We start from the raw sequence: 22,396 nt of genomic DNA, 5'->3' as shown, positions 1-22,396 counted from the left end.
CACACACACACACACACACACACACACACACACACGCGCAGTGAGAGACACCCATTGTTTAAGAGAAGACAAAGGGGAAATATGTCATGTTACAGGATTTTTGTTTCGTAAATGTTTTGCCTTATTTTCCCCAACAAATTGGTCACACATTCATAGATTGTTACAAGAATATCATCCATAAAGCATTTAGAATTTTTCCCTTCTTTCCCTGCACTCATAAAACCCATCTCCTTCTCACTCACTTTTTTTCCTCCTCTAACGGTGAGAGGATGAGGGAGAAAGAGGGAGGAGAGGAGTGAGTGTTTTTGTTCAGGAAAAGAAATGGGTTCTCCTGCGGTTCTCAGGATGTTGCCCTTAAAGCCTGGAAAAAAGTGGGCTTCCTGTCCAGGGTAACAATCAGAGAATAGACAAGGCCCTGAGGATTAAGACGCTGTGTCCCTTCAGCAGCAGACACAGTCACTTTGTGTTGCACACTAAGCAGCTGGAGGAAAGAAGAGGTTTGTGGAACGATTTCTACTGCATGGATTTTAGAGCTGTATGGGTGAGGTGAGTGAAAACATTCTCAAAATAAGTTGTTTTCTTGGGCATTTCTTTTCTTCTCTTTTTTATGCTTTAGTTGTATGGGTTTGACTTTTAATCTCATGTTCCAATGCAACTGTTGACATAATTTTAGTGTACAATACTGTACATGCTTGTGTAATGTTCTGATTTAATGTTGTAGAAATGTTGTTATGATGCTCCTATCATCTTCATCCTTCTCCTCCTCAGGTTTTCCACCAGGATTTGAGATCACTGGATCCTTAGCAGAATGAAATTTGTGTGACGGACACCTGCCTCTGGGAGCCAATAGAAACAATATGGACAGATCACGTGCATATGAATTGATAGATTTCATGAATGATTTGGATTAGAAAACTTCCTCTGTCAAGTGCATCTATTTCCACCTTTTCTATCGGAAGTATTGCATTTATGAATTAATTGAATGGATATAAATCCAGAGACTGTCACACCACTGTCTCTCTCTGGGAATATAGATTTGCACCAGAGGGTGAAATAAGCACCTGTGTACTGTAGTACCTGGTTTCTTGTCAAAGGACTTTGAGGGTATCCCCCCTCACCCAGAGACTGTCAGAGACCATGTCCAACAGCAATGACAGCTGCAACCTCCCCCTGAACACTGACACACTTGGTCTCACCTACATCTACAGCCTGGCCTTCTCACTGGGTCTCCCTTGCAACCTGCTGTCCCTCTGGGGACTGTACCAACTGGGCCGGTCCGGCGGGGGTGGCTGTCAGCTGGTCTACATCCTCAACCTGCTGCTCTCTGACCTCCTCCAGCTCCTCACCCTCCCTCTCTGGATCCTCTATCTCCAGGGGGCGCACCGCTGGCCCTACGGCCGCCCCGCCTGCGAGTTCGTGGGCTATGTCTTCTACGTCAACGTCTACGCTAGCGTGGTGTTCCTCTGCATCATCGCACTGGACCGTTGCCTGGCGATAGTACACCCGTTGAGTAGTCGTGGCGTTCGGACGGTGCGGGTGGCGGCGGTATTGGGGGTGGCGGTCTGGACGCTGACCTTTCTATTCTGTTTGGGCGGGCTTCTTCCGTCAGTGTTTGATGCAGAGAGGCTGTTATGTCTGGAGCAGTACCCCGTCAGCCTCAGATATGCTCACTTTAAGATTGCTACGGTTGTCATGGGGTTCCTGCTGCCCTGTGGTATACTGGGGTGAGTGGGAAACTGAGTATGAAGTATGCTTGGCTGACATGTATGTGTGATTGCATAAAAAAATGGAGGAGTGTGGCCTGCACTCTGCATCTACATGTGTCCGTCGATAATGCTTTGATAAATATGAAGTGAACACTATTAACAACTTTATATTAACATGTTGTCACATTACATGCAAAAGGATGTGTCAATGAGAGGAGTCTTGTTAAAAAGTCACATCTAACACGTTTATCTGACATGACCTTTGACCTTGGCCTCTGTATCTCTCTCCCGAACCCTCCCCTCACAGCTACACTTCCGCCCGCATAGGCGTGACTCTCCAACACTCGCCATCCGTCTCCGACCAGGGCCGTCACAAAATCACAGGCATCCTCGTTGTCATCACCGTCATCTTCATCGTCGTCTTCGGACCCTACCACCTCGTCGGGGGGTACCGTTTCGTCTCCTTGCTCCTCATAGATGACCCCTGTGAGTTGGAGCGGTCCATCTTCCTGTGTTACCGGCTGTGCTACGGCCTGACGAGCCTCAACACCCTGCTGGACCCTCTGTTTTACATATTCCTGTGTCATGACACCCGTCTGGAGCTCCGCAGGTCACTGACACCATGTCTGGGACAGGGGCACACAGCCCCCAAACAGGTCAGACTCAGTCTCAGAGAGCATCCTGATCAGAGCGACAGTGTGTAGAGAGACTGGATTGGACACATTTTTGAGTTTCCTGTTCCTTTGACTCTGAGGAAAGAATAATCTGGATAAACTGTATTATGTTACATGTTTCTTGTTCTTTGATGGTCCTGAAGTCGAGAGGAGAGGACACATTTTGTGGTGACACCAGCCATACACTACAATGCAGTGTTTTCATAGACTTGCTCAAGGAACTGAGTCCACTGGTTTGGCTGCTGAGAAATGGTGATGGAAAAAAGCTGCGATTATGCCACCTAGTGGGGAGAGCATGTATGCTGTTGGCTGACATAGGAAATGGTGTTCCATCTACTTTACCTTTCTGCTGAGTCTTCTCTACCTTCTAATGCACTGCAATAGCTGCCTCAGTTAATACAGCCATATGAATGCAAGTCATGGGATATGAATGACTATCAGTGGATATCAACAATAATGTCAAATATGTCTTGATTATTTGCTTATTGTATTAAATAAAGTCATTTTACATACCTTATTTATTCATTTGTATGAGAAACTCCAAAATATCTTTCTAAAAGAGCTTATCATAACCAGACATACTAAACATACATCAGACACTAAAACATATTAACAAACACATACTCCAGAGACTAAAACAGACAGTCAGTCTTTATGTGCCATTTACTGAGGAGTGGCTTCCGTCGGCCACTCTACCATAAAGGCCTAATTGGTTGAGTGCTGCAGAGATGGCTGTCCTTCTGGAAGGTTGTCCCATCTCCACAGAGGAACTCTGGAGCTCTGTCAGAGTGACCATTGGGTTCTTGGTCACCTTCCTGACCAAGGCCCTTCACCCCCGATTGCTCAGGTTGGCCGGGCTGTGTTCTTGGGGACCTTTTAATGCTGCAGACATTTTTTGGTACGCTTCCCCAGATCTGTGCCTTGACGCAGTCCTGTCTCGGCCCCCTATAGGGAATTCCTTCAACCTCATGGCTTGGTTTTTGCTCTGACATGCACTGTCAATTGTGGGACCTTATATAGACAGGCGTGTGCCTTTCAAAATCATGTCCAATCAATTGAATTTACCACAATGTACTCCAATCAAGTGGTAGAAACATCTCAAGGATGATCAATGGAAACAGGATGCAACTGAGCTCAATTTCAAGTTTCATAGGAAATACTTATGTAAAAAAGTTCTGTTTTTTTTATATTCAATACATTTGCCCAAAATTCTACAAACCTGTTCTTGCCTTGTCATTATGGGGTAAGGTGTGTAGATTCCTGAGGATTTGTTTTATTTAATCCATTTTAGAATAAGGCTGTAATGTAACAAAATGTGGAAAAAGTCAAAGGGTCTGAATACTTTCTAAAGGCACCGTAGAGACTTACAATGGGGATCTAGCTCAATTTGGGCACCTCTCAAGGTACAGATACGCAGGTCTTTAGGATAAATTTCACAAGACCTGAAAAAAAAAAAACTTGGTTTTATCAACATTTAGCACTAATTTAAGATCGGTGAGCGATTCTTGAATTGAATCAAATCCGAGGGTCGTGAACGGCCTGCTGCACTGATGGGGCACATGAATAAATAACGAATCCTCATAGAGATGTAAGCCCGTTATTATTATTATTCAGGGACAAACATTATTAATGTAAATAGTGAACTGTAAAAGGCATAGTATTGAGCCTTGTGGCACTCCTTGGTTATGTTAAAAAAAAAAATAGACTGAACTCCATCAGCATATAGACACTGAGTGTACAAGACATTACAAACACCGGCTCTTTCCATGCCAGCCTACCAGGTGAATCCAGGTGAAAGCTATGATCCCTTATTGATGTCACTTGTTAAATCCACTTCAATCAGTGTAGATGAAGAGGAGGAGACAGGCTAAAGAAAGACTTTTAAGCCTTGACACAATTGAAACATGGATTGTGTATATGTGCCAATCAAAGGGTGAATAGGCAAAAGAAAAGACTTCAGTGCCTTTGAATGGAGTATCGTAGTAGGTGCCAGGCACACCGGTTTGTGTCAAGAACTGCAACACTGATGGGGTTTTCATGCTCAACAGTTTCTTGTGTGTATCAAGAATAGTCCACCACCCAAAGGACATCCAGCCAACTTGACACAACTGTGGGAAGCATTGGAGTCAACATGGGCCAGCATTCCTGTGGTACGCTTTTAACACCTTGTAGAATCCATCCCCCAACGAATTGAGGCTGTCTGAGGGCAAAAGAGCGTGCAAATCAATATTAGGAAGGTGTTCCTAATGTTTTGTACACTCAGTGTACATTTACTTCTGTCGTGCAGATCATTTTTGAACCAGCTACAGGCCAGTTGGTCTATACCAATTTCGGATAGCCTCCGTAGCAGGAGTGCATGACCGACCATATCGAATGCTTTCGACAGATCAATATAAAGGGCAGTGCAGTGCTGTTTCCTATCTATTGCGTTAACCATATAAAGCAGCCAAGATGGTGATCTGTCCTGGCCTAAAGCCTGACTGGTGAGCATTCAGAATACATTTTCCATCTAAAAAAGGACAGCAGCTGAGAATTTACAGAGACTTCTAATATCTTCGCTAGACATGAAAGTTTTGAGATTGGGTGATAATTACGAAGATAGCAGGGATCACCACCTTTGTGGAGTGGGATATCAAGGGCCACCTTCCACACCTTAGGAATAATACCCAAGAGAATGGATAAATAAAAAATATGTGTCAAGGGTTCCACAATCATATGTACAGCAAGTTGTAGAAGACATGGGTCAAGCATGTCTGCCCCAGTGGACTTTTACCATCAATAACTAAGAGAGTCCAGAATTTCCTTAGTAGTGACTTGCCGAAGCGAGACCAGTGGGTCACCATTTACATTAGCAGGCAAGTCTGCAACTGAACAGGGGTGCATCAGAGCCAACTTGGAATGGGTACCGTAAAAAAGCAACAAGCAAATATAAAAGCATACTAGCACATTGCTGAGCCTTTGGTTTAACACTACTGAAACCATTGCAAAACACACAAGATATATCCCTCAATCCTTCTGGGTGTATGCTGTACATAACACGGATTCAAAATGCAATGATTTCTAAACGGATCATTATGTATCCCACTGTTGCAGAACCTAGACGCGAACCTGGCTTTGGCACCGGAACCTTCATTGACACAACACCTCCTCTCAGTTAGCAGGGTGTGGTTCCTTCGTCTTCTGTGCCGTCTCCTCCTCCGCCCTAGAGTCTCTTCCTCTCAGGCTGGGGACATTCTTGAGGGACCTCCTCCCCCTCAGCAGCAGCTCTGAGGTACTGATGGAAGATCTCTGCGTGCTTTGTCGCCGTGACCACTCCCCTAGGTCCTCCGCCAGCACGCTCTCCATTACTGCCGCAAGGGACTGCCTGATCTTATGGCACAGGTCCGGGCAGCTGAACACATAGAGGATGGGGTTTAGCACACTGTTGAGGAAGGCTAGGCTGGCGGTGGGGGGCAGGCCGCTGGCCACGAGGCCCCGGAGGGAGGGTCTATACTGAGCTACAGCCTCCAGGACACTGAAGACGTGGTATGGAGCCCAGCAGACCACAAAGCTCATCAACACCGCTACCACTAGCCGAACGAAGCGGAAAGGGTGCCGGTTGCGGCCACGACGCGCGATACTAATGGTCACTGACACATAGCTCCACACAATGACCACCAGGGGAAGAATGAAGGCCAGGAGGAGCTTAGCGAAGGCCAGGGCATCCTGGCGTGCCTCACACAGCTCTTTTAGGTCAAACTTCCTAACAGGGAGATACTGGGCGTAGTTATAGTAACACATGACCCGCCCGTCATGCCGATGAATAGTATCCCGGAACAGGTAGTACGGTACCGTACAGAGCACAGCCAGGGCCCAGATGATTCCACATACCCTGCCGACCAGCCGCACATTCCTCCGGTTGTGGACCCAGACGGGCTTGTGAACCACCAGACAGCGGTCTAGAGAGATGGCCGCCAGCAGGAAGGCGCTGACGAACATGTTGAGGAAGAAGACGGAGGAGTGGAGTTTGCAGAAGGTGGTGCCCAGGGTCCAGGTGCCTCCGCGGGCCAGGAAGATGGTGAAGAAGGGGAGTGACGCCGTGGCCAGGAGGTCCGAGGCAGCCAGGTTGAGAATCCACACGCTGATGACGGTACGGCGGACACGGAAACCCACGACCCCCAGGATGAGGATGTTCTCCAGGATGCCGAAGGCGGAGACCAGGCCGTGGAGACACACCGTGGCCAGGCTCAGAGCCCCCACCTCAGCCGAGGAGTTGGAGGGTACGCTGGCGTTCACCATGGCCTGGATGAGAGGGCAGTAGCCGGGGCTGCTGCTAGAGTTGGTCATCTTGACAGTTGAGATTCTGCTTCTGACACTTTGTCCACTTTGGCTCTGAATTCCTGTGTACAACACTGCAAAGAAACAAGGCAAAGAGGCATTACGAATTAGGACTCTACTCATTCCGTATCTTGGAAATTCAGAGTTACAGCATGATTGAAATTTAAGAGAATATTCCATCAACGTTACACCAAACATACACAGAACATGGTTGTCGTGTTCTCAGAATATAAAATATGAATGTTCTAGACATGTTTCATGAGAATGTTGCAAAAACATTCCTTTGTATCAGTTGTCAGGAGATCGCCTGATCATCAAGCTTTGATTATTTGAATTAGCTGTGTAGCGCTAGGGCAAAAAACTAAATGTCCACCCAGGTGGGACCCCAGGACCGAGTTTGGGAAACCCTGAGTTAAGGGAACATTCTACTGTATATACGTTAGCAATAACCTTCAGAGAACATTCTTAGCATGCCTCTACTTCTCTGCCTCGCTTCCTGACGCTTTAATACATCGTAAAAGCCATCTCCAAAGTGGCAATTGTTTTTTATTATTAGCCATGGTGGTTTCTGTCTAACATGACTGAAATGTCAAGTTTGCCTGAAAAATTTCAACTGCCACTACCATCTCAAGTTGTTAAGAGCGTGAGATGGCTTATCTCTCCACATCCTCCGTGCAAGTTTGCCTTGTCTATACATGTGAAAGCCATTGCACAAATAGACAACTTCTGTTCTAGCTCTTTGCTAGTCTCCTAATACAGAACGTTGTGTTTGTGTTGATGGAAATGTACCCTATAGTAGGGGAGAGTGGGGTAAGTTGAGGTTTTTTACATTCAGCATCACTCTGTCAGGGGAAATAAAGATATCTACATATATTTCAGGATGTTGTGTATTCATGGGAATAATCAGAATTCATGTAAACATAAGTTAAATTGAGCTGTGGGTAAGTTAAGCCACCTACAAATTCCTTTTAAAACCCTGTCTATCTTTATTTTCCAAACACAATTCAACACAATCACTTTGTCTTTTAAAGGGATACTTTGAAATGTTGGCAATGAGGCCATTTAACTCATGGATACCATTCCCATGTCAGGTATGAAGTTGCTAGCAGATACGCATGCGGTTTGCAGTATGCCTTCAACATATTTTAAGCATTTTTAAACACAGGCTTAACACCTAACAAACACTTTGTACTTATTTTTATTTTTTTACACTTCTAACATAGACTAGGCCCTGTTGTTACCTCATATCCCAGCGATAATTAATTGCATTACGCCTGGGAAGAAAATAATTGCTCAACCATTGGCTCAACTTACCCCAAGGCAAACATTTGGACTTTACAGTGCCTTCGGAAAGTATTCAGATCCCTTGACGTTTTCCATATTTGTTTTGTTACAGCCAGGTGTTTTATTTATTTATTTCACCTTTATTTAACCAGGTAGGCAAGTTGAGAACAAGTTCTCATTTACAATTGCGACCTGGCCAAGATAAAGCAAAGCAGTTCAACACATACAACAACACAGAGTTACACATGGAGTAAAACAAACATACAGTCAATAATACAGTAGAAAAATAAGTCTACAATGTGAGCAAATGAGGTGAGATAAGGGCGGTGAAGGCAAAAAAGGCCATGGTGGCAAAGTAAATACAATATAGCAAGTAAAACACTGGAATGGTAGATTTGTTGTGGAAGAAAGTGCAAGGTAAAAATATAAATAATGGGGTGCAAAGGAGCAAAATAAATAAATAAATACAGTAGGGGAAGAGGTAGTTGTTTGGGCTAAATTATAGATGGGCTATGTACAGGTGCAGTGATATGTGAGCTGCTCTGACAGCTGGTGCTTAAAGCTAGTGAGGGAGATATGTGTCTCCAGTTTCAGAGATTTTTGTAGTTCGTTCCAGTCATTGGCAGCAGAGAACTGGAAGGAGAGACGGCCAAAGGAGGAATTGGCTTTGGGGGTGACCAGAGAGATATACCTGCTGGAGCGCGTGCTACAGGTGGGTGCTGCTATGGTGACCAGTGAGCGCAGATAAGGGGGGACTTTACCTAGCAGGGTCTTGTAGATGACCTGGAGCCAGTGGGTTTGGCGACGAGTATGAAGCGAGGGCCAGCCAACGAGAGCGTACAGGTCGCAGTGGTGTGACAAGCTTGTAGCATCATACCCAAGAAGACTTGATGCTGTAATAACTGCCAAAGGTGCTTCAACAAAGTACTGAGTAAAGAGTGATATTTCAGTTTTTATTTTATTTTTTTAATTTACAAAAAAACAGTTTTTGCTTTATCACTATGGGGTATTGTGTGTAGATTGATGAGGATTTAAAAAAAAACTTTCTTAGAGTAAGGCTGTAACCTAACAAAATGTGGAAAAAGTCAAGGGGTCTGATACTTTTCAAAGGCACTGTATTAGCCCACACAGCTACAAGGATGCTAGGTTTAGGACTTCATATTGAAGCTTAGAGAGAGCCCAACGGATCTATAGAACAATCAGAACATTATCTACTTTGGTTAGATACAAGCATCACATAACTTCTAATAAATTCATTTGACTTGTTGAAAATCCGTTTTTTTGGACCTAACTAGCTAACTGCTTCTTCCTCCACAGACTCCGTGAAATGATAACCTCTTTCTAAATACTTGGTCAAACGACACATTTTGGTTTCCGAGAAGCAAGGGTGGCTCAACTTTCCTATCTAAAATTACATGACAGCTTTTTTGTAAGCCTACATTTCTCAGTTAAAGTGAAAAATACAGAGCCAAAACTTAGAGTAATTTATTCTGGATCTCATCTGTTTGTAGTCCACATACAAAATGTTTCTAAATTCCAAAATAGTTTTGAATAGATTACAAATAAAAACGCACCTTAACTGAGAATTTTCTCTCCACTGCTGAGTCCACGTTGGGAGACTTGTTGCACTGGTTGTGATCAGTGTAGTTATGATTGGTGGGTATTCAAGCACACTGACACGCCTGCAGTTACACCCACGAGTCAGTTGAACTGGGGATGAAAAGCATTTGACAGATTAAAGATAAGTTTATCTCGCCTTGTTAATACACTGACTACTGATTATTGGTGATATAGCCGAGGAAGAACTTTCAGAAAAAACAAATTAAAAGGACCTCAACCTAACCCAAAATGTGTAAAAACATTTTTTTTAAAGTGGACCTGGGGAAAAAGCAGTTTGTATCGTCATTCCTTAATGCAATCTTATGGTTTTGATACGCGCTGCGACTCTTTTGATGCAATATATTTCTCTCTCTCACACACACAAGCTGTTTCTTTGCAGTGCTGATTAAGAGATTGCTGACGACCACAAAAATATGCTCGAATACCACACTCAGCTGTGGAAACTTCAGATGTGAGTGAACCATTGCTTAATTCATCAACAAGTGAGAAAGCATCCAGTCACACAACATTCACACAAAATAACTACTCTTTACTCAACCCGTTTCCACTTGCATGCATGGTATGTATGGCAAAGCATCATTGACAGTAAAACAATAATCCAAGCACAACAATTGCATCACTAATTAGACTTGCTTCAGTGACAGGTTCTGTAGAACAGGAAATTCAAAGTCCTCTTGGGCAAGATATGTGATGTGCCATTGTCCATCGGCAGTTTATTGCCTGCAGTTCTAAAAATGGGTAGGCGATCTTTGCATAGGGAATGCAAATGATTCCACTCAACATAGGCTTTTGGTACTAAGGCACAGCAACATAAAACATTTCAAATGATATCTCAAAGGAAATCTTATTTAGTGACTGTTGGAAATATATTCTGTTCTCACAGACTGATAAGGGCCTAGTTAGAATACTATTCAGGTGTTTCCAGAAACAGACTGGCCATAGTGCTAATAATGGGCCAGTATGGGAACCTCAAGGAGAAAAATGGGCTGGTGTGTTAGTAATGCCTGGGCCTATTTCTCTGGGGATCCCAATCCATACCTAGGTATTGCAGAACACCAACCTGGTCATAGAGCAATTCGTATGATTCTGTACGTAAATCCAAGACACTCTATTTAGTATGATACGTTACAGGGTTAAGGTTAGAGGAAGGATTGTCCGTGACAACATTCGAACTCACAACCTTTGAGTTGCTAGACATTCATGTTATACAAAGTGCACTAGTTTTGACCAGAGCAATAGGGTGACATTTGGGATGTAGCTCTACAGTCCACACTGATCTGTGGGTTACAACAGCGTACTTTCAGTCCTGTCCATCAGATCCTGTGCCACCCATTTGTATCAATGTTTATCCTATCAGTTTAGATTCACAATTTATACACATATTAACGACAACTACGTTAAAATGTCAAAGCCTAGCAGCTGATGTTTTTCAAACGGGTGTACGGACTGACTGCAAAATGTGTTGAGACAGTGGTGTACCTCTTCCTTCCTCTGAGAGCCTCAGATAAACTGTCGAAACTCATTCTATTATGAACAGGTTTACCCTTGAAATGTACACTTGCCCCCTGGTGGACTAATTGCAGTCTGCCACCTAACTGCTTTAAAACAAAACGTATAGGAGGTAGTGTGTAACACACAACCTACTTTACTCAAATCTGGGACAGACATTTTCAACCTTCGGACTAGACAAAGTTTCATGAATAATTATACCTGACAATTATCTGCACACACCTGGACCAGGTGTAAATCAGTCCCTGATAAGACGGGAACAAAAATATGCAGTGGAACTGGCTTCAATGTCCAGAGCGGCATTTGAGGCATATAGGGAATAAGGTGCAATTTGAGACCCAGGGTGCCCTGCTGCCTCTGGATCAGCCATGAGTCACTCTAGAACAGGGCTCTCCAACCCTGTTCCTGGACCACTATCCTTCCGTAGGTTTTCAATCCAAACCCAGTTGGAAGTAACCTGGTTCCGCTTATAAACAGGCTAATTATTAGAATCAGGTGCACTAGATTAGGGTTTCAGCCTAATGTACAGAATGGTAGCCCTTCAGGAACAAGGTTGGAGAGCACTGAACTAGACAGCTAAATGCCCAGTGACAATATTAGGAGGACTGAAAAGAGGGTTTAGCTCTGTGCGTTTGTAGAAACATTATCAGCGTAGGCTGCAGTAATAGACAAATGTAGAATTTTAAAAGGTTGGAATTAATCTAGACTATTCAATCTATATTACCATCATCAGATGAGTGATAACAGTCAATACTTGGTTATCAGTAGGGGAGGTTTGTATTTCAGAGACTCCTGATTTAGCCAAAGGGACAAATACATAAAAATGTATCAAACAATGAAAAGTCCTTTATTGCCATCAGAACATGAGTGAGAAGACCAGAGACAACCTGACACAGAGTGAAGAGTTGACAGTACCTAAACAGTACTACTAGCATACACACAAACACACGTCAACATTCTTCCCAACCAGAAAGACACAGGGATACAGGGAGCCAAAAGAGGGAGATACAGTAGACACGAGTGAGGTATACGTTTCACACAAACAATACATTAAGTGCTCAAATCGGTCTCTTAATCCCACATGCAGGCATGCACAACTGAATTCATTATTTGAAATAATCAGTGCTCTGCTCTCATACCATGACACAGAAGCAGACAGTTTAACCAAAAGGGGGTCAACACAATCCGGGTGATTTTAATTCAGTAAACACACATCCCAATTTAACCCACTCAATACTTGTGGCTTTGAGAACACTGATGTTCCAGGTTTGTGTTTAAAACGTATTGTAATACTTAAGAGTAAGAAATGGGGCTTATTCTATTCTCAGTCATAACAGTAAAAAGGCAGCCATCTTGTGGGTCAATGAGTGGTGGAAAGGTAGTCAGAGAAGCCACTACAGTACTAAAGTGTCTAAGGCAGGGCTCTCCAACCCTAGTTCTGGAGAGCAACAGTCTGGTAGGAGCAAAAGCCTGCCTACAGGATGGTAGCTCTCCAGGAACAATGTTTGAGAGCCCTGCTCCAAGGTATGGATTCTTAAACACATTCCATGTGGACATAAGCAGCAGTTCTAGTAGTGGATGAAGTAATGATGAAACTGAAACGTGACCCTCTCCCTCATGCAAAGCTACTGCTAAATGATCATGCAAATTGGCTTGTTTATCGATTTAGAAAAATAGAGCGCAAACTCAGACAGAAGAAATCAATCAGTTCATCTCAGACAGTTGTTGATTTCACTTCCATTTTATTTCACATTTTCTATGATGTGGAAAGAACAAAAGTAGTTGAGAGAGGTAACCAAGACGACAGTAACAACATGAGCCCACAAGCCAATAAGAGTTTCTGGGTCTCCTCCCTCACACCCCTCGCCCGCCACCTTTTAAGAACAGGACAACCACCTTGCTTATAGTTAGTTAATCTCAAAAACACTCACGTCTCCTCCGACCATAACGTGGGGTAACCACACTGACTGCACCCCACCGCCCGTGACTGAATTGCAACAGTGTCGTGTTGCGGTTGCAGTTTGTGCATCTGTGTGTACAGTGCGTGTGTATGGCTCTACTGATCTCTTTTGAAGCTGCGCTCGTCACACAGTCAGTCTCCTCTCCCCCCCACGCCACACAGACCCTCTAGAAGGGTGAAACAACGTGGCCAGCCTACCTCCCTCCATCTCGTGGTCACCGTGGCGTGTGCGTTGGGACTCCCATGCTGCGGTTCACCCAGGCGTTTTTAGTGTGGCTGGGAGCTACAGTGCCATGTTACCCTACCTCCCTATTCCACACAGCCAGTAGGCCCGGAGAAAGAGGCACTGAAGTTTTGTTTACAGTCTAAATCCATCGACATATCAAGTACTCAATCTATTTCCTTGTCTGTCAGTCTGAAAGGCTGTGTGTAGGACCAGCCCTGGACACGAGCGTCAAGCAAGGGAGAGGGGAAGTGACACAACACCTCTTCCTATCCTCCCAGCCAATAGTGGCCTCACCTGCCATTGTGAACTCACCACTGACCCAGGGTTGCCAGCTCTCAACTGTGCACACGTACAAAAACACACACACAGCCCAAACGCTGTCCAGTCCACTCTTAGGGAGGACAAGCGCCTTGAATTTCTCGTTTGGCACCAGACTCTCTGGCCAGTCATTCGTTCCCTCGTTCTTTTCTGTATTACCACAGTTAATACCTCTGCAATCATTTAACTCCCCCTTCCCTCGCTACTGGTCTGTTCTCTTCTCAAAGAAAAAACCCTTTCCTATGAAACAAAAACAAACTCGTTTTTTTTTTTTTTTTTCAAATTCAAGGCACAATGTCTATCAATAATCACATCTGTTTGACTTTCTGTCCATCATCACCAACTGACATTTAGGCCAGGGTACGTAATGTAACACTCCTGACACTTGTTCTTCACCTCTTGGACTCATCCGCCCATCCCTCCTATCCTCCAGCTAGCATCATCTATCCTCCGGACCTTTTAAGACTGGTAAAAGACGTCTGTTTGAATGGGAGAGCGGCCAAAAGTCCAAACCAGTGATAACATCAAAATAAAACAAAAACTTGCAAAAAAAATAAAAAATAAAGTCCCGTCCTGTTTGTGTTATTTCTTTAAAAATCAAGTCGTATCCACCAGCTATTTCCTGGCAAGCTAGTTGTTTTTTTATTTAAATAAGCACTAAGTACTGATAGATAGGATAACATACACCATTACTTGTGTTTTTAAGATGCTTTTGTCGTTTTATGTACTTTCTCTCCCCCCTCTCTCTCATAGTAGTATGAATCTGGTATTTTGTCGTTTTTCACTCATCTGTTTTAAGGTTTAAGTAAATGCAAGCAGGGACAGAGTTTGCCATGAAGTCTTGCTCTAGACGTGGGTATTTAGGGGGCGAGGCCTAGTCCTCTACGAGACGCCGTTGACAAGGGTCTCGCTGGGTGTGGCCATGCCGTTGCTAGGGGAACGCTTGGAGGGGGCCATGTGCTCTTCCCTCTTGGCACTGCTCCCGTTCTCCTGAGGAAGGAGAGCAGGGGATGGAAAGGGTCAGTTTAACAGTTTCACTAAAAGCTGACATCGTGTGTGTGCGCGTGCACGCACATACCTTGAGCTCGGGAGCAGCGAGTGTTTCCTGGGGAAGGGTTTGTCGGCTCTGGGACTCGGCGCGGGAGATGTAGTCTGCCACGGTCACTGCAGAACCAAACAACCCAGAGAACAGTGATGTAACCAGGGGATCCAGTACAATGACAACCCCAGCGCTACACAGTGAGGGGATCAGACTAAGGAAGGACAGGGTAGAGAATAGAAAACTATCCAAGGTCCAGACTGACAACATGGAGGGACGGTCTGACACACTACTCACCCTCAACTGGCAGTCTGTCACAGCTGGCAGATCCTCCCTCTGGGTGGTTGCCGCGGTTACGGCGACGGCGGCTCCTGTTGCGGCGCTGGGGTCTGCCCTGCTCATCTGGTGAAAAAAAAAAATATATATATATATATATATATATATAAAAAGAGACAGGAAGTCTGAGAAAATAAACGTTATACTTCAACCTAGTCTCACAGCATGGCCATCTGGCGTTCTACAAAATTAACTCTCCAGGCCTCCTACCCAGTCCATTCTCGTTGGGTCCGGCCTGGCTGTCTGACTCTGTGGCAGCGGCATCCATCACACTGGGCTCCTGGTCATTGCGGCGACGGCGAGAGCGTCTCCTGAGGTCTACCTCTCCCACCCCCTCGCTGGCATCTGTGTCACCCTGCTCACTCTCACCCTCCAGCAGGGAGAACGGGTTGCTGTCTGGGTCCCTCAGCACTGGACAGGGGAAAGAAAGAGGGAATGTGAGAGAGATGGCGAGATGAGGCCTACAATATCAAACTGCACCACCTTCCAGTTATGAGAAACAACTAGACCATGGGATTTGACCTGGAAGATGCCTGTATCACCCAGGTCCTATTCATTAGGGCTAACTGTAGAAAAACAATTTGCTACGGAATACGCAAACGAGCGTTTCTCATTGGAAAAGTTCAGGCAGGACTTCCCTAATTCCGTTAGTTTTCTTCCATTTGGTGCTTAATGAATACAACCCAGAACCCTAGCTTGGACTACAACCCTGTGTTGTACCGGAGCTGATTGAGTTGGAAGATCGTGAGGCTGGTCCTCCGCGACCCCGTCCGGTGTTGGATCCACGGCCCCTGCCACCCCGGCGGGAGCCCCGCTCATCTCCACCCACGCCCCGAGGCCGCTGGTCACGCTCATTGAGGTCCTCAGACTCAGAGGCGTTGGACTGCTCAGAGTTGGTACCTGTAACACATAGACAGAAACATACAGCATAAAAACAATGGTATAGAACAAGGGATGAGCAAAAACAGAGGATAAAGAGAAGAGGAAAGAGGAAGATGTGGGGGGATGGGGTCTATGTCAGATAGAGGGTGCTTATATTTGTCCTGTTTCACACATGTACAAGTGTGTAACCTGTACAGTGTGTGGTGTAAAATGGAGGATTTTTTTTGGTATATATTCCACTCAGCCAGGGATCAGTCATTATTGACAGCGACCCTGGAGCAATTAGGGTTAAGATCCTTGCTCAAGGGCAGATCGACCGACTTTTCATCCTAGTCGGCTCGGGGATTACTAGTCCAACGCTCTGAACGCTGTTACCTGCCACCATACGTGGGATGTTCTACTGGTTGTCTAAGTATGTACTAGTCAACTCATCAACAAACCCATGAGAAAGGGTGTTCTCCTAGTAGAGTCAGACTGGTTGGTGTTCACTGTAGCAAAGCTCAAAATTTAACCAGATCATCGTCCCTGAAGACTATTGACAGAGTGTAGCCTGCAAACAACTAATATCACACAGAACCAACAACCCATAAAGGCAATTGAATTATTCCGATAAGAAGCAGGTTTGTTAAGTCAGAATCTGTCATAAACAGAGAGGGATCAAAGGAGTTGTCTAGTCCATATCCAGAGTATTGGCTGTTGGAGGGCCTGCGTCCTCGGCCGCGGCCTCCATAGATGCGGGAGGTGTGGAGGTTGGTGGAGTTGCTGCTCTCGTCCGTCAGGTAGCCCTTCTCCCTGTCCCCGGGGCCGGTGCCCCCGACCCGACTAGGGGGAGCACGATAACCCACCCCGATCTGACGGAGCTGCTCGTCAATCTGCAGCCGCTCCAGACGCAGCTGCTCCACTTCCTGTTAGACAGAAGTACATGTTATTGGGCAGAGTACATGTTTGAACATACACTACCGTTTGGGGTCACTTAGAAATTCGCTTGTGTTTGAAAAAGCACTTTTTTTTGTCCATTAAAAAATCCAATTGATCAGAAATACAGTGTAGACATTGTTCATGTTGTAAATGACTATTGTAGCTGGAAACAACAGATTGTTTTTAATGGAATTTCTACATAGAAATTCACACGTGCTGAGAGACCCAGACAGCAACCCGTTCTCCCTGCTGGAGGGTGAGAGTGAGCAGGGTGACACAGATGCCAGCGAGGGGGTGGGAGAGGTAGACCTCAGGAGACGCTCTCGCCGTCACCGCAGGCCCATTACCAGCAAATATCACTTTTGTGTTCCAATGGCACGTTGTGTTAGCTAATTCAAGTTTATCATTTTAAAAAGGCAAATTGATCATTAGAAAACCCTTTTGCAATTATGTTAGCGCAGCTGAAAACTGTTGTTCTGATTAAAGAAGCAATAAAACTGGCCTTCTTTAGACTAGTTAAGTATCTGGAGCATCAGCATTGGTTGGTTCGATTACAGATTCAAAATGGCTAGAAAAATAACTTTTCTGAAACTGTCTTCTTCTGAGAAATGAAATTGCCAAGAAACTGAAGATCTTGAAATAAGAAATAGTACCCGCAAAACACCAGTCTCAACATCAACAGTGAAGAGGCGACTCTCTAGGCAGAGTTGCAAAGAAAAAGCCATATCTCAGACTGGCCAATAAAATAAAAGATTAAGATGGGAAAAAGAACAGACACTGGATAGAGGAACTCAACCTAGAAGAACAGCATCCCGGAGTCGCCTCTTCACTGTTGACGTTGAGACTGGTGTTTTGCAGGTACTATTTAATGACGCTGCCAGTTGAGGACTTGTGAGGCGTCTGTTTCTCAAACTAACACTTATGTACTTGTCCTCTTGCTCAATTGTGCACTACTTCTGCTTAGAGCCAGTTTGAGCTGTTTTGTGAAGGGAGTAGTACACGGCATTGGCCAAGAAACTGAAGATCTTATACATTTCTCGCATGGAATAGCCTTCATTTCTCAGAACAATAATAGACTGAGTTTTAGAAGAAAGTTCTTTGTTTCTGGCCATTTTGAGCCTGTAATCAAACCCACAAATGCTGATGCTCCAGATACTCAACCAGTCGAAAGGACAGTTCTATTGCTTCTTTTATCAGAACAGTTTTCCGCTGTGCTAACATAATTGCAAAAGGGTTTTCTAATGATCAATTAGCCTTTTATAATGATAAACTTGGATTAGCTTACACAACGTGCCACTGGAACACAGGGGTGATGGTTGCTGATAATGGGCCTGTGTAGAAATTCCATTAAAAAAGAAACTGCTGTTTCCAGCTACAATAGTCATTTACAACATTAACCATGTCTACACTGTATTTCTGATCAATTTGATGTTATTTGAAAGGAGAAAAATTTGTTTGTTTTTTTTCAAAAAAAGGGACATTTCTAAGTGACCCCAAACTTTTGAACGCTAGTGTACATCCTAGACACATTCCTATAGGGCAGAGCACGTTAGAACATATGCTGCCTGAGGAAGACTAGTTGAAACGCGTTGCAGTTGTGGGTCCTGATGCACTGACTGCTCCCATATGTATTCTTATGTAAATATATCCTGTTAATAGTCCACTGAAGTTTATTGAAAAGTACTGGCCGCCTACTCGTCTTCTTTCATTACAACATAGACGGAAAGAATATCTTGTGGGCAAAGAGCCTGGACCTCTGTGGGCTGGCAAACATTTATTTTGAAACATACAGGGCCCATCCCAAAATGGCATCACATTCCCTATATTGTGCACTACTTTTGACGAGAGTTCTATGGGCCATATTGCAACAGTTTGACATGAAATTTCAGTATCTGGAGAAGGAAAAAAGCCTTTTCTAGACTGACATCTCTTTTTCAGTTCTGCAGTGTGGGCAAGACTGTGGGTAGCCGGATCAGTTTAGGAGTGTAAGGGCTGGGGATCAAGTACACAGACAGCAGTTCACTGGGGCCTTTTGGTTAGGTGAGGTGGCTGAGGGTGTCACTTCAGAAGGCAACAGCTGCTGAACAGCTGACCCTTGAGGGAGGTGGCTGACAAGGAGCAAGGGGGTGCAAGGATGGGTAGAGGCGTTATTTTGGGAGGCTACGGTCCAGATAACCTGTAATCTACACCGCTACCCCCTCTTCCCAACCCTGAGCAGGGGACTATTTATAAAAGCACACAGGGTAAGGGCAAAACGGAGCTACTCTCAGCAGCTTTCACATGAGGTGAAGGGTGGATGGAGGGGGGACTGGGGGGGACGGGGATAGGTGACCAATCTGAAATGATCTGGCACCCCCACCCACCCCACAAGTCCCCATACAGTGTACAGTACACAGAACATCACCTATTGAAAGACACTAGTTTCCACATGTTCACAAGTAGGTAGATTAGAACTTGCTCCTGATTCAGAGTCAGATATTAATTTCCTTCTATGGTTAAGGTTATGATGGGGGAGGGTAATTTGATCCTAGAACTGTGGGTAAGGGAACGCCTACCATACGTGTATATTCAGGCCATTGGCCAGTTATTCAGTGCCTAGGCTTACTCTAGATATTCAGAGGCATATAGGGTCAACATATACAGTGCCTTGAGAAAGTATTCATACCCCCTCGACGTACTCCGCATTGGTCTGTTACAGCCTGAATTCGAGCTACACACAATACCCCATAATAACAAAGTGAAAACATGTTGAGACATTCCTGCAAATTTATTGAAAATGAAATACAGAAGCAGAATTTACATAAGTATTCAAACCCCTAAATCAATACAGATTAGAATCACCTTTGGCAGCGATTACAGCTGAGAGTCTTTCTGGGTAAGTCTAAGAGCTTTGCACACCTGGATTGTACAATATTTCCACATTCTTTAAATTATTCAAGCTCTGTGAAGTTGGTTATTGAACATTGCTTGACAGCCATTTTGAAGTCTTGGGTTTAAGTGATTTAAGTCAAAATTATGCCACTCAGGAACATAATGTCGTCTTGGTAAGCAACCCCAGCGTACATTGGCCTTGTGTTTTAGGTTATTGTCCTCCTGAAAGGTGAATTTGTTTCCCAGTGTCTGTTGGAAAGCAGACAACCAGGTTTTTGCCTGTGCTTAGCTTAATTCTGTTGCTTTTTTATCCCCCCCCAAAAGAAAGTGTAGTCCTTGCCGATGACAAGCATACCCATAACATCGCAGCCACCACCATGCTTGAAAATATGAAGAGTGGTACACAGTGATGTGTTGTGTTTGCCACAAATATAAAGTTTTATACCAGGACATTGAGTTTAATTTAGTGCAATTTTGCAAAAGGATGCATGTTTTGGAACATTTTATTCTGTACAGGCTTCCTTTTCAGTCTGTCATTTAGGTTAGTATTGTGGAGTGACTAATGTGGACCAAACCTCAGTTCTCCCACATTAAAACAGTGATTTTAATGGCTGTAAAGTCAGCATTGGCCTCATGGTGAAATCCCTGAGCAGTTTCCTTCATTTCCGGCAACTGAGTCAGGAAGGATGCCTGTATCTTTGTAGTAACTGGGTGTATTGATATACCATCCAAAATGTAATTAATAACTTCACCATGCTCAAAGGGACATTCATTATCTGCTTTTTTTTATTTTTACCCATCTACCAATAGCTGCCCTTTGCGAGACATTTGAAAACCTCCCTGGTCTTCGTGGTTGAATGTTTCAAATTCACTGCTCGAATGAGGGACCTTACAGATAATTGCGTGTGCGGTACAGAGATGAGGTATTAAAAATGTTAAACACTATTGCAAAGAGTCCATTTAACGTATTAAGCCATAACAAAAGGGGTTTAATATGTATTGACTCAAGACATCTCAGCTTCCCATTTTCAATTAATTTCTAAACATTTCCAAAAAAAAAATCCACTTTGACATCATTAAATCTCAATTTAATACAATTCAGCCTTTAACAAAATGTGGAAAAAGAGGAGTGAATACTTTCTGAAGGCACTGTAGCTGACAGTACGGAACCTAAAGGGTCTGTCAGGCCACAGTGATATCGTAAAAAAGGGATCCGAGGTTTGATTGACATGAGCAGAGGGCTGAGTGCCTATTATTTGTCTGGTGGTCTCTGTACAGGTTTCTGCCTGTGTGTCTCACCTGTAGGTAGGCCACATGGTACTCTAGCAGGGCCTGGGCATTGCTGATGTTCTCCTTAGTTCCCACAAAGACGAAGGGGACCATGCCCTGGAGAGGAGGAGGAGAGGAGGATGTAAGACAGTAGACTGGTAGAGCAGACTTACTAGTGGAGAGCGCGTCATGAATTTGAGGAGGGCGAGTCCTGCTGTTTAGTCATGGACATTTGTACATTTTCGCAAGGGCCAAAGAACCGGTGTATTTACGTTGACGTAGAAATACGCTGAATGAAAGAGGGTTCTCTTTGAAGGAAACATTTTAGAAAACTTGCGTGTACGCTCACAATCACAAGAAAGCACACTGAACAACACACAAACACCAACCGATGAGAGACCCCAGCCAACCCCTCTAGAACGGGTGACGTACAGTACAGACATGCTGTGGAAACTGAAATGGGACAACTGGCAGCCTATAGACAGAGCTTATGGTTGTACAGAAATCCCAGTTGAAGGACTGCTGGATTTCCTGCTTATTCTCTCCTAATTCCAGAAATCTTCCAACCAGAATCTCTGGAAATGTTGGGAAAGCTATCAGAATTTTGACAGAGACGATGGTGGTGACGGTGAAAACATAGAAGCGGTAATTAACACCATGGTACGGTTATTGTTAGAGCGGTCGCAGCGATCCATTCACCTCTTGTTTAGGGGCAGTGTCTTCTCTGCCAGCCCCCTGCCTGCCTACCTCCTCCCGGGGAAGCTTTTTGTCGTTGTCCCCCTCGATCCGGACCCGAACCACACCCGACTTGTCTACGATCTCCTGGATGACTTTTCCGTTCTTGCCGATCACTTTGCCTGGGAGAGGAGAGGGGGGGGAAGAAAAGGTGGACATTTGGAGACTAAGGAATAGTTGGACGAGTCTGGTTTATATTAAAATTATAAAAGACGGCACAATTGAGATCGTATCATTGTTTCTCAATACATGTATATATACATTCACAGGACATTTTGTGATTGACTAAATCATGGGTAGGTGCTTTAACTCACCTACGAGGTTCCTGGGCACCTGGAAGTAGTCTTCTTTGAACTCCAGGAAAACCCTGGCCAGTTTGACTGCTTCTGGAGTCTGCAATGCAAACGAGCCATTATACATAGAGACAAAGACTGACACACACCAAGACCCCTCTCTCACCTAAACACACGCACAAACACGACCACACACACCTCTCCGTAGATCCTGAAGGTGCAGCTCTCCTCCTCCAGTTCGATGGCGGTGACGCCGGGCACCTTCCTGGCCTGCTGGATGTTGGCACCGTGGGAGCCGATGGCCAGACCCATCAGGTCTTCCCTTACCTTCACCTCCTCCTGGTATGCTGACGCCAGCTGCTTACTGGTCTGGGGGTGCAAAGAGAAAAGGGTGTATGTCTCGACATTTTGACGGTGGTCTCCAAGTTACATTTTAATT

General features: G+C 44.6%; 3 protein-coding genes across 6 annotated transcripts in view; 1 reads left to right on the top strand and 2 right to left on the bottom strand.

Annotated features, from left to right (window-relative positions):
* Positions 1–13: 13 nt before the first annotated feature.
* LOC106577691 (probable G-protein coupled receptor 132) lies at positions 14–2,892 on the top strand. The gene is made up of 3 exons (XM_014156018.2): positions 14–546; positions 769–1,724; positions 2,014–2,892. The coding sequence occupies exons 2-3, from the start codon at positions 1,138–1,140 to the stop codon at positions 2,408–2,410; spliced, it is 984 nt and encodes a 327-aa protein (XP_014011493.1). The 5' UTR covers positions 14–546; positions 769–1,137; the 3' UTR covers positions 2,411–2,892.
* Positions 2,893–3,038: 146 nt separating this feature from the next.
* On the bottom strand, positions 3,039–11,688 carry LOC106577689 (prostaglandin D2 receptor 2). Its single transcript, XM_014156015.2, has 2 exons — positions 9,556–11,688; positions 3,039–6,771 (listed from the first exon to the last, which is right to left on the bottom strand). Exon 2 carries the CDS (start codon positions 6,704–6,706, stop codon positions 5,531–5,533), a length of 1,176 nt encoding a protein of 391 aa, XP_014011490.1. The 5' UTR covers positions 6,707–6,771; positions 9,556–11,688; the 3' UTR covers positions 3,039–5,530.
* A 248-nt stretch (positions 11,689–11,936) lies between these two features.
* The window catches only part of LOC106577688 (FMR1 autosomal homolog 1), a 29,722-nt gene continuing 19,262 nt past the window's right edge, over positions 11,937–22,396 (bottom strand). For 2 of the 4 annotated variants that reach the window (XM_014156011.2, XM_014156012.2), the window contains exons 8-17: positions 22,156–22,326; positions 21,979–22,057; positions 21,629–21,786; positions 20,960–21,046; positions 16,548–16,776; positions 15,710–15,889; positions 15,200–15,400; positions 14,951–15,055; positions 14,693–14,778; positions 11,937–14,604 (exon numbers count right to left, since the gene is read on the bottom strand). In XM_014156011.2, the coding sequence (XP_014011486.1) occupies positions 14,497–14,604; positions 14,693–14,778; positions 14,951–15,055; positions 15,200–15,400; positions 15,710–15,889; positions 16,548–16,776; positions 20,960–21,046; positions 21,629–21,786; positions 21,979–22,057; positions 22,156–22,326 (1,404 nt within the window). In that variant the 3' untranslated portion in view covers positions 11,937–14,496. The remainder of the gene's footprint in view (positions 14,605–14,692; positions 14,779–14,950; positions 15,056–15,199; positions 15,401–15,709; positions 15,890–16,547; positions 16,777–20,959; positions 21,047–21,628; positions 21,787–21,978; positions 22,058–22,155; positions 22,327–22,396) is intronic. The other 2 variants (XM_014156013.2, XM_014156014.2) reach the window with 1 other exon arrangement.

Source organism: Salmo salar, chromosome ssa18, assembly GCF_905237065.1.
Source record: "Salmo salar chromosome ssa18, Ssal_v3.1, whole genome shotgun sequence".
NCBI lineage: Eukaryota > Metazoa > Chordata > Actinopteri > Salmoniformes > Salmonidae > Salmo > Salmo salar.
Note: the sequence above shows the minus strand (reverse complement) of the source record. Positions and strands in the feature narration are given on the sequence as shown.

What these genes read in the sequence shown, in the direction of transcription:
- LOC106577691 (XM_014156018.2), top strand. Translation starts at nt 1,138, where the DNA reads ATGTCCAACAGCAATGACAGCTGCAACCTCCCCCTGAACACTGACACA. An exon ending in CTGCCCTGTGGTATACTGGG is followed by an intron (nt 1,725 to 2,013) that starts GTGAGTGGGAAA and finishes CTCCCCTCACAG; the next exon opens with CTACACTTCCGCCCGCATAG.
- LOC106577689 (XM_014156015.2), bottom strand. Translation starts at nt 6,706, where the DNA reads ATGACCAACTCTAGCAGCAGCCCCGGCTACTGCCCTCTCATCCAGGCC.